General features: G+C 33.8%; 2 protein-coding genes across 2 annotated transcripts; one reads left to right on the forward strand and one right to left on the reverse strand.

Moving 5' to 3' along the window:
• The first annotated feature begins 2,535 nt into the window (after positions 1 to 2,535).
• On the forward strand, positions 2,536 to 5,623 carry LOC120160011 (receptor-like protein kinase HERK 1). The gene is given in 2 exon segments (XM_039170482.1): positions 2,536 to 3,677; positions 3,680 to 5,623. Coding segments are annotated over 2 exon segments (2,493 nt in total). The 5' UTR covers positions 2,536 to 2,728; the 3' UTR covers positions 5,224 to 5,623.
• Positions 5,624 to 7,017: 1,394 nt separating this feature from the next.
• On the reverse strand, positions 7,018 to 7,572 carry LOC120160022. The gene is made up of 2 exons (XM_039170493.1): positions 7,248 to 7,572; positions 7,018 to 7,208 (listed from the first exon to the last, which is right to left on the reverse strand). The coding sequence occupies exons 1-2, from the start codon at positions 7,555 to 7,557 to the stop codon at positions 7,123 to 7,125; spliced, it is 396 nt and encodes a 131-aa protein (XP_039026424.1). The 5' UTR covers positions 7,558 to 7,572; the 3' UTR covers positions 7,018 to 7,122.
• Positions 7,573 to 12,181: the final 4,609 nt, after the last annotated feature.

Genomic DNA, 12,181 nt, shown 5'->3' on the forward strand with positions numbered 1-12,181 from the left:
AATTAGTTTAGGGACAACATTTCAATTTACTCATTTTTAATATTTTTCCTCCCCAACCCTCGATATTGCTCATCCTCTCTATGCTTCTTCTTGAGACATCTCTGCTCCATTGCAATAGTCTTTCTTGTTTCTAATTATTAGTTTTAATTATTTGAAGTCAAATTAGGCGAGTTATCAATTGTAATAAAATATATAAAAAGAAGTAATTAAGATCAATGGCGACATTATCGATTTCACAATACCAGATTTCTATCTCCGATGTGTTGTTGACCAACGAAATCCCCATGATACGAAAGATCGTCAATAATGTTTCGTCGCATTCGAACGTGATCAATCTCCACGACGTTTAAAAAAAATCAAATCGACAATCACTTAGTACTGAAGCTCTACTATGGTGATGAGTTGTTTGATCGGGGCATCGCGAAAGTGAGGTACTCGAAGGTCGGTGCGATGGTAGTGGTGTGGCAAATCACGCAAGCCGTAGGAGTTAACAATGATTCATAGGGATCTTGAATTGGAAAATTGCTTGTTCTTGAGCAAAAACAAAGGTTTAACGTTAAAGATCATAGATTTTGGATTAAATTCAGTGAATGAATTCATGGATCCAATTACTGGGTTGTTTGGATCCATTGATTATGTTTCATCGGAGGCGTTTTCTCAAGGGAAAATTACCACGAAGAGTGATATCCGGTTATTTGGTTATTTGATTTGTCTTCTTGTTCTTTGTTGGATTAGTCATTCTGCAATCTCAATCTTTAGAAATTGAATTTTAGTTGGTATAATTGAGATTATTCAACTTCATTTTATCTATATATGTCCACCCTCTCATTTTTTTTCTCTGAACTTGTGGTGATATTATTTGTTACAGAAAGTTTTAAATCTTTCATTTTTCTTGAAATACAGCACGTGTCCTTGAAAGAAGGCAAATGGAGCAATGAAGCAGAGATGTCGGAAGATGAAGTAGTGAGAAGATAAACAACAATGGGGTAGGGAAGAAAACCTATTAAAAATGAATAAATTGAAATGTTATCACTAAACTAATTTGAATTTACAAAAAGACACATAATCAATATTTTGTCTAAAGTGTAGGGGTTAAGATAAAAATTAAATCATTTTACTAACGGATCACATCATCCAACTAACGGCATTCAACGTCTAAGTGACCAAAACTTATGTTTTTTTAAATTGAGTTAAAGTGTACAAATATGAAAGGAAAGTGACCAAAACTTAATCCGCATATTATTTACGCTGAAATGATATAATAAGAATTTTATATATTTATTGTGCCACGTCAGTAAACCGTTAAAGGTTTAACTATTGTTAACCTTCAGTGACCACATCTTAATTAGAACGGAACGAAAGTGACCAAATCTTATGTTTTTTTAATTCAATGAAAACAATAATTATAAAACTCGAATGAAAGTGACAATTTTTGTAGTTTACCCTTAATTTTAAGGGTAAACTACCTGGGTGGTCACTTATATTTTTAGTTTTTCTTATTGGATTTTACCTGTTTTAAGCCACATTCACCAAAATACATATGCCATTTGCTGATATTTTTTATCTATATCTTTCTTTTGCATCTCTCTATATATGTAACTTGTTGCCAAAAAGCTTTGATTTATCAGAAAAATGGATATCTTATACTTAGCTTTAATTTTACATCAAGTTTCAAAATTATATATGTATTGATATGTTTATTTGATTTAGTTCAATCGTTTATGCATGTAATATTTGATTACAATATAGTTTTATAGAAAGGAGCATAAGTTGGTGGATTAGTCAGTTTGCTGGGCACATGTCTGCCTGAACGTCATTAATTAACTATTAAGTATTTAATGTTTAACATAAATTGGTCCATCTGTCACCGGCCAGCCTATCAACAACCTCCTTTGCAATTTTTTTATTTAACCCCAGATTAATAAATTATTATTCGTTCCATAAATGGTGTGCACGTATAATGCAATCATCTATGTTTAAAATACGTGTAATTTTGAAAAGAATTACACTCATATGATATAATGAATTATTTTATTTTATAAGATTTATTATTTAATTTTACCCACCACCATTAGAGCCAGGAACAAAAAGCAACCACTCCATAAATTTTCAAGCTTTAAAGTAGCCCTTATCTGTTGACCAAAAAAAAAAACTTTGTATTCATTATATTTTTGCGTATAACAGAAAAAGAATAACTTTTATCCAACATTGATTTACCAAACTTGAAATTGGAATCTAAAAAGTTGGCTTTTTTTTCTTATTTGTTCTGCTAATTTTCATTTCTGTTTTCACCACCTTTTGACAGTTAATTTTTTGTTTATTTATTCATTTTGGTTTCTCATTCATTTATTATTATTATTATTTAAGAACATGAAACGACAATAAAAAAATATCTAGGAATATGTCAATGTATAAGGTTGTCACCTAGTTCAAACCAGCTTGTGCCTTGCGAGATTTGTGCAGTTTTTATCTGTAATTTGAACTCCAATTGGAACTCTGTCAGATTCCAATATAGTTGCTTAAAATATTTTATTTTTTTTTCTCTCTCTTGGAGTTCAAAGGTTCCATCTTTTCTTTCTCGATTCAGTTCTATTGATGTTTCTTTTGGTTCATTTTAGCTGCTTTGTTTATTCAGTTCTCTTAATTGGTTCCTAATTTCTGTTATGTTTTGCCATTAATCTTTAGTTGTTTCTCTAAGATCCCTGGATTTAATTTCTGGATTTTGAAAATGAGTTGTAAAGTATTTGAAGTTCTGTTCTGGCTTTCTTCAATCTTGTGTTTAACATTGTTTGCTAGAGGGTTTACACCTGCAGACAATTACCTTATTAATTGTGGATCACCTACTAATACTACAGTGGGAGATCGAATTTTCATGGCTGATAAGTTAGCCTCAAAGCTCCTTTCTTCCCCTGAGAATGTTCTTGGAAACACCTCAAGATCCGTCACCTCTGATGATGATTCGTCACTCTATCAAACGGCAAGAATCTTTACTGGTGTTTCAAAGTACACATTTTCAATCAGCCGGCGTGGAAGACACTGGATTCGCTTTTATTTCTATCCATTTGTTCATGCTAGTTACAATATGAGTATGGCGGATTTCGATGTTTCGACGGACAACCATGTTCTTCTCAGTAGTTTCAGTGTTCAATCTCTTATGGTCAAGGAATTTTCTGTTAATGTAACATCCAGTAGCCTTGCCATCACATTCAGTCCTTCACAGAATTCATTTGCTTTTATAAATGCCTTGGAAGTTGTTTCGGTCCCTGATCAGCTCATCCCGGACACTGCCGGCTCCGTTCAATCTTCGGTGGAATTCCAAGGGCTAACGTTGCAGGCGCTAGAGACGGTAGCTCGGGTGAATATGGGAGGATCTACTGTCTCCTTCAAGAATGATACTCTTTGGCGAACATGGGTGCCTGACCAGCGTTTCCTTGTAGGAAAGAACCTTGCCTTAAGTGTATCAAATATCAGAGCTGTTAAGTATGTTGAAGGTGGTTCAACAGAAGATATCGCTCCAAATTCGGTCTATGGTACCTGCACCAGAATGAACTCGGTGAATGATTCCACCAGCAACTTCAATGTGACATGGGAATTCGACATTGATCCCGGATTTCAGTACCTTGTTAGATTTCACTTTTGTGATATTGTCAGCGAAGCTCTTAACCAGATGTATTTCAATGTTTTATTGACTCCTCCATGGTTGTTGGGGACCTTGATCTGAGTACATATTTGGTTAACGTTTTGGCTGCTGCATATTATATGGACTATGTCACAGAGTCAGCTACTAGCAATAAGCTTCAAGTAAGCATCGGCCCTTCGAATTTACACGGTACATATCCGGATGCCATACTTAATGGGCTGGAAATCATGAAAATGAACAACTCTGATGGCAGCCTTTCTGGCTTGGGAACCATCAGCGGTTCTAGTTCGAGTTCAAAGAAGAACGTTGGTGCTATTGTAGGTGTTAGCGTTGGGGTGGCTGCTGGAGTGTTGTTGGCTGGAGTTCTCTTCATGTTGTGTAGAAAACGAAGACAACTGCTGCGCCAGAGGTTATCGAAGACGTGGGTGCCTTTCTCTATTAACGGAGGAACTTCCCACACCATGGGGAGCAAATACTCCAAGGGGACGACCGTCAGTATCAATTCTAATATGAGCTACCATGTTCCTTTTCTTGCTGTTCAAGAAGCCACAAACAACTTCGATGAGAGTTGGGTTATTGGGATAGGAGGATTCGGTAAGGTGTACAAGGGAGAGCTCAATGATGGTACGAAAGTTGCTGTTAAAAGGGGAAATCCACAGTCCCAACAAGGACTTGCTGAGTTCCAGACCGAAATTGAGATGCTGTCCCAGTTTCGTCACCGACATCTGGTGTCGTTGATAGGTTATTGTGATGAAAAGAATGAGATGATTTTGATCTATGAATACATGGAGAACGGGACGCTCAAGAGTCATCTCTATGGCTCAGGTCTTCCTAATTTAAGTTGGAAACAGAGGCTTGAAATATGCATTGGAGCAGCTAGAGGACTCCATTACCTTCACACGGGCTATGCAAAAGCGGTTATTCATCGTGATGTGAAGTCGGCAAATATCTTACTTGATGAGAATCTCATGGCTAAAGTTGCTGATTTTGGATTATCAAAGACAGGTCCTGAACTTGATCAGACTCATGTCAGTACAGCAGTTAAAGGAAGTTTTGGATACTTGGATCCCGAGTATTTCAGAAGGCAACAACTGACAGAAAAATCTGATGTGTATTCATTTGGTGTGGTTTTGTTCGAAGTTCTTTGTGCAAGACCGGTGATCGATCCCACTCTTCCAAGGGAAATGGTAAATCTAGCTGAATGGGCAATGAAATGGCAGAAGAAAGGACAGTTGGAGCAAATAATTGATCTTAATCTCAAAGGAAACATCAGGCCTGATTCTCTCAGGAAGTTTGGAGAAACCGCTGAGAAGTGTTTAGCTGACTTTGGTGTTGACAGGCCCTCCATGGGAGATGTTTTATGGAACCTGGAGTATGCTCTTCAACTACAGGAGGCCGTTGTTCAAGGTGATCCCGACGAAAACAGTACAAACATGATTGGGGAGCTTCCTCCACAGATCAACAATTTCAGTCAGCTTGATCCTAATGGTTCACCACAGTTCGAGGTGTCAATTGCGGATGACCTCTCGGGTGTTTCAATGAGTAAAGTGTTCTCACAGCTGGTGAAGTCCGAAGGAAGGTGATTCGAGCCAGACCTAAAATCCATTGAATTAAACTTCTTTTTCGACTCTACTCACATGGTTTTTCTTATCCGACAAGTATTCCTTTGTTTTTTTCATTGGTAATGGTAGTATGTCAGCTCATCATCCTTTACCATGATGTGGTTTCTTTGGTTTGTCATCATTCATCATACAGACAACTGCGCAAAATCCTGTGTTCTAAAATGTTTGTGTAATGTGCTGTGAGCTCTTTCGTGTACAGCAAGGATCTGGGGTTTGTTCTGAGCTTCAGGAAGTTACCAAAGATGTTGCAATTTTCAAAATTTCATCTACTTTTACCTGTTTCATACTTGTGTCTTTCTCAGTTATGCATCTAAATAACTCAAATGTGTGAAATTTGATGACTTTAGCATGAAGAAAAGTTTGCATTTTCTTATTAAACATTTTTCATCCCCTCTGCAATTTGTTCTCTTTTACACAATAATATCTGAATCTGTAAATTGCAGTGTGTTGTCACTGAGTTTCCTGGTTTTGGTATATGGGACAATCCCAAAAGCCAGAGCTGAGTTATCGAATAAGAATCTTGGTATATGGAAATCAAGTACTGAGATGAATTTTCTCTTATTGAAAGGAAAAAAAAACACTCAAACAACATTATTAAAACAGATTGCACCGGCAGCAATGAATGATGGGGGAGCATGAATGCACATGCTCCGAATTTTCCATCATCTTTTATGGATCTGGCTTTAAAATGTTAAAGTCTTCGAATTGAGGACATCATATCTAGCTCTAAGTTTTTTTTGACACTTTTCGATACAGCTTAACCCATAGTTAGATTTGATAACCACGATATGATCATACGATATAAAAATAATAAACATAACATAATATCAATATGATAAGAACACGAGCTGTCATTTTTATGTCTTTTCTCAGGAAATATTGTACACAACAGTTAACCTACTCTCCCATCATCACCATAAGAAATTGTAATAATGTCATTGTCATTGTCATCATACTATTTGCTATATTTATTTTCTGTTGTATGTCCCACAATATTGAGGAAAAAAGAGTCAAAAAGCCATCGGCAAATCCCACGAGATCTTGTAATAACTAATCTGTTCTTTAGGCAGTTATGTATAGAAATAGTATAACATTATTAGTTTACCTACATTAGTCTACAGCTCCTCACCCTAATTTCCAGTGATGTTTTAGCATCATACATCATTATAGGTTAACCCAATAAAACTTGCTTTGTGAGTACAAAATACTCTCTTTTGGTCCCCATTTACACTAAAAAATAGTTTTCAAAATTGTTTATTCCATGGTTCAGGTTAACCCGCAAAACTCTCTTAGGAACTTCAATCCCTACAAGGCTTATGTCATGTTCTTTTTTCTGGCTTAGTGAAGCCCATTGTTGAACTAAAAAAAGGGGAAAAGACAAATCATTAGGCACAAAGTTGCGAGATAAACAAAGAAATTGAACTGGCTGTTGTAAGCCTGTGTATGCTTCTGCCTACTGTGCTTAGTATGAAATGATTCTAAGATGGTATATGTTCAAAAATTTTCTTATCATTGACAACGAACGCATACCCTACAGACAGATGTAACCGTTCGAACTTCAAACCGAGTTCTCTGAAGAAAACAAAATTCACTCTTTACTACCGAAACCACTCAATGGATTCTGCTTGTCCAATAATTATAATGGTGGAAATGGATAAACTTTACATAATGATGAATTCTTTGCAACCAAGTTATTAATATAAAGCCATTCGTTGATAAGAAAGCTCTATGCAATTTTACAATTAACATATCTTGATTGAGGGGAGGAAAGGGTATCAAACGGATAAAGCTATCGGAAAGTTATTAAAAAGAAACAAGAAGAAGGAAGCCCTGAAAGGCTGAAACTGATAAAAGTAATGTTCAACCTCCATGATCAGCCACATCAACCTTGGTGGTGCAGAGCAAAAGCCTACGGAATATAGCCAATAAGGCGGGACAAGAGACCGATTTGGCCCTTCTGAGCGCCACACACTTGTTGGCAACAGTTTTGGACTTGTTTTTACTTCTAGGACTCTTCACCTTTTCCTTATGAAATCTGCCAAAACATTTTGTTTTTTCAGGCTCGGTTTGATCGTCATTGTTCCTATGAAACGTGTAGCTCCTCAGGTACATTTGCCTACAAGAAATGCTATCAACAATGGTGGGATGTGCAGGGCCGCCCCGGCTACTGCCGTTGGATCTCAGTGACCTGACAAACTCGGCGTCTGATTCCGGCCACTTGTGGAGGTTCGCGTAGGTTGGCCTGATTGAGACCTTAGCGTCATCGATGCAGGTTGAAATACAGGTTGAGGCCATTAGGTGTATGTAGGAATCAGGGTTTATAGAAAGACGGCTTCAAATGAAAGATCCAGAAGAGAGATATAAGGGAGAAATTTTCGTATAGTAGAGTTATAAATTGATTTTTTTTTATGAAAAATGTAATGAGTTGGCATTATCTGGTAAGTGTATTCATGGAAGAAAGCGATTGTCATTTTGGGTGTGTCCTGAGAATTCAAGTAATTTGGATTTTGGATGTATTTGTCAATAATAACCTGTCATTTTTGATGTCATAAAAACGACAGGATCTTCCATATTTGATGTCTGCATGCTTCCTTTTTGAAAATTTTGAGACGTTTGAGACAAATTAAATGAGAATTATGAGTCATTGTCATTTGAGATTAGCAATGATAGAGATAATTATGGTGGATTCTGTCATGATGAAACTTTAGGCCTAAAAACATCTTAGGAATGTATGTTCTGCCTCGATGATCGAAGTGTGAACCTAGCTCTACTCAGAATAATATTAGTATAAATCAACAAGGAGCTGGTAAAGTTTGGTTTAAATTTAATTACGTAACATGTAAGAAAGTTTCGAGGAATATCTAGTTTTTTCTTGAAGTGATTATCTAGTGTTTTTTTCCAAAGTATCTTCTAAGGTAGCAGTTTAATCCTTTGAGATTAAACGCTCACACCCTTAATATTATTTTATCACGGAAGTCACTTGATTTGTGTTATTTTTTTAATTTTATTTTGATTTTAATAAACATCATTTCTATTTTGATTTTACTCTTTTTAATATATTTTTTAAAAATTTGATTTTTGTCTACTTTTTTAATCATATTTATTTCTATTTTTATGACATAATTTTTTCTATCATTATGATAGTTTGACGTTTCATGTTACATTCATTATGATTAGGAGTGTTAAAAAATACCCGACCCAGATGATCCGAATGACCCGACTCACCGACCTGATCAAAAAATTTGGGTACTTTTAAAAACAATCAAGTTCAGGGTTGGTACCCACCTACATTTCTCAGGTCGGGCCTGGGTAACAAAATTATTTTTTTCAAGTACTCGATTACATTTATTTTTTTATATATAATAATATTACATATTTAATTATTAATAATTTTATATATTAAATTAAACTAATAAAATTAAAAAAACCGGGCATGTTTTATTTATATTATGGATTTTGTATTTTGTATTTCAAACTTTTAAAATCTATGTTTTATATGTTGGAGTATGTAATTTGAACTAATAGTTGTGCGATTGCATTTTGATTTTAAAAATAATAAGACAATGATCTTTATCAACGAATTAATAGTGTACCCTCCGTGTTATGCTCAGGGGTGACCACTGATAATTTCCGAAGTAAATCTACAACCTTTTTAAAACTTGCATCATAATTTCTTAATTATTTAGGCAATATTTATTTATTAGGATCGATAACAAAACTTTCGCATAAAATGCCCGATGGTGGTCGTTATTGGTCTTGGTAAACCGATAACCTTTTCAAAATTTACATACATGATGGATTTTAAATTAAATAAAATCTCAAACTCAAAGTTTCCAATTTTTAAATATATGGTAATCAGCTAGGTACCAATTTTTTGACGTTGCGTGAGTGCTACTCCTTCACCACCCACGCGTAAATGACTCTTGAACCCGATTTATAGTTTTCATAAACTAAAAATTTGTATTTTTTTTATAAAATAAAATAGTTGATCTAGAATAGTTGATCAACAAATCAAATATCAAATAGTGATACCAAAAAAGAAAGTAAAATTCCGATTCTCATAATTATCAACTTATTACAATAGCTAATAATTACTCCTTTGTGATTAAATTGTGGTATTTGAAGGACTTTGAAAAAAATGCAAAAGAAGCAGTTCATAGAATCTTCAAAAGACAATGAATGCAGCCATTGTTTGGTTCTTTGTTTTGCTTATCAAATTGGGTTTCTGTTGAAAGCATTTTCTTAATTAAAATGATTACAGAGATCTTGGAAAGATCTTTCTTCTTCTTCTTCTTATATTTACGGTCTATTTATGAAACTGTAATTCTATTTGAGTTGTTCTTTCTTGGTAAGAAAAATATATTTTTATCCACCTAAGATTGTCTCTTATCCATCCTTATTCACTGTATTAAAATTTGAGATAGTACTAACACCATTGAGGTCGTTCATGTAATAAAACCTCGCCGCTTATATAAATATTACATGAGATTCGCATTAAAATTTGAGTTATTTTATTTATATAAATATTACATGAGATTCGTCACGAAAGAAACCAGAATCGTTTATGATATATAACACATGTTTAATTGTAATTGGATATTTTTAAGATCAAAATTATAATATTTTTATTATTATTTTGAAAACTTAAAAAATATAATGTAATTTTAAATCTTGTTTATGATAGTTGTATCATCCTTTTCAATTAAACCTTTTTTTCTCATCATAAATCTTTTTTTTTTTTGGAAAATTAAATATTTCAAATACTTTTTTTTATGTTTTCACTTGTAATTATAGCATTATTGTAAGCAAAGACAATAGAGTTTAGAGTTAGAATGTTAATTACTTTTATTTAGATTTTTTAAATGTTTAAAAAATTATGTAAAAATAAAAAATATTTTGACATTAGTTAATTTTCTAGAGTTTAAAATTAAAAGAGACATAAGAATGTTTAAATCAATTGATAATAACTTTAACATTTTAAATCAAAATGTTAACTTTTTTAAGACATAAGAATTAAATTATTTATTTTAATAGAGATCAAAATAAAATTTTATGAATAACACAAGCACTAAAATAAATTCAGGTAAAGTACATAAATAGATTCCGACTATAAGACGATGTTTTGTTGAGTCCCCAACTATAGGACATTGTTCTGTTGAGTTTACCGACTATTAAAATTTACAAAATGATAATACAAATATTCATATGTTTTAAACTCGTCATTTTTAATGAAAAATTTAAATACAATTTGACTGAAAATTAACATGTTCACTGAGATATAATAAAATCTGATCCTATAATCTGAAAATGATGTTATATCTAAATCAGTATATTAACGTCAAATTTAGATGATTGTCAATATTTTAATAAAAATGACGAGTTTAAAACATATAAATAGTCGAGTATTCACTTTCTAAATTTTATATTCAAAAGACTCAACAAAATATATCTTATGATTATTTTATAACTTTTAATGATAAGATAACTTAACGTATCAACCCTCATTATTCGCTTTTAACCCTTTTTTTTATTAGCTGAAGCTAAACTCATGAATATAACTAACCTGGTGCAAATCACCGGTACTGAAAACTCTCCTCACCGGACCAGAACAGGAGTCAATGAAGTCGTTCAGGCTCGAGGAAAAACGACAACGAAGCTCATTGCTTTGAAGGGAATGGCTACTGACGTTTCTAAAGAAACTTGGTGTCTGTGTCGGGGAACTGTAACTCCCGCTCCTGCTGCTGCTGCTGCCACTCTGAACCACCTCGGTGGCCGAGTTGAATACAGAGAGTTGAAATAGCGGACTTAACGGCGACGACATGACGTGGGTAGATGTCAGTAAGTCGCAGAGAAACTTGGACGAAGAGCGCTGGAATGCTGGCTGTCCGTACATAGAGAATGCGCGCGTGGCTCTGGATTGCTTAATTTTGTTTTTGTTTTTGAAGCGTAAAGAAAAGAAAAGAAAGAGGGGGTTGAAGAGAGCATAGAGGTGCAGAGCAGCTACTTATGAAGGAGCCCAAGGAAGATGGATGCTGACATTAAGATCATGTCATCCTTTAAGGAGCTCAGCTTTGACCTTTTTAGGTGTTTCGAAATATAATAAAGTGTTACTTAAATGTCATTAAACAAATACATGTTTGACAGCGAAATTGTTTAGTTAAATAAAGGTAGGAGTCAAAGATCTTTACTCTTAAAAAAAATCAATATGGTCACCATATTATTTTCTCTTAATATGATCATCGAATTTAGAAAATAAATCTAATGTGACATTTTGATAGTTTGATCAACATTTTTCATCGATAAACATTACATTATTGATGTGCCAGTTTACGATGTTGACGTCATAGAAGTCTATTTGTCATATTTGAGGTACAAATTTAGTTAATTTATCACGTTAATTTGTCACCCTAGATTATCATGTCAACACCGTGGATTATCATGTGAGCTTTGTGAACTACCATATCAACACCGTAACAATCAATAACGAGAAACATTGGTCAAAAAATCACATTGTATTTATTTTCTGAGTTAAAATGTCATATTAAAAGAAAAAATAATACGATGATTTTTTCCTCTAAAAGTACAAGAACATGAGATGCCTTTTTCCTTAAATAAATAAATGTTTTGATGGAATTTCAAAGGACTGTGTAGTATAGTTATTAATCACTAATAGGCTACAATATAGGTTTCAAAGTTAAAATACAGTGTTCACCCTCGTTTGAAATTGTGATTGACATTAATTGAAGATTAAATGAAGATGACGTAATTAATTTATGATAAAGAAGTTTGAAATATAATTATAATTCGATATAGAGTATGATGTTCTAGAATTATAATGCAGGCGTTTACCGGGAGTTATGGTTTACCTTTGCTGATTCCCTTGTTTCTATTGTTAATTCGGCGTTGAACACGGCCTCTT

This window comes from Hibiscus syriacus, unplaced genomic scaffold, assembly GCF_006381635.1.
Source record: "Hibiscus syriacus cultivar Baekdansim isolate YM2019G1 unplaced genomic scaffold, ASM638163v2 tig00111388_pilon, whole genome shotgun sequence".
Taxonomy (NCBI): Eukaryota; Viridiplantae; Streptophyta; class Magnoliopsida; order Malvales; family Malvaceae; genus Hibiscus; species Hibiscus syriacus.

Excerpts from the sequence above, each read along its gene's own strand:
- LOC120160022 (XM_039170493.1), bottom strand. The coding sequence starts at position 7,557 with ATGGCCTCAACCTGTATTTCAACCTGCATCGATGACGCTAAGGTCTCA. Across the intron at positions 7,209-7,247 it reads AAGTAAAAACAAGTCCAAAA|CGGTCTCTTGTCCCGCCTTA; the intron begins CTGTTGCCAACA and ends GAAGGGCCAAAT.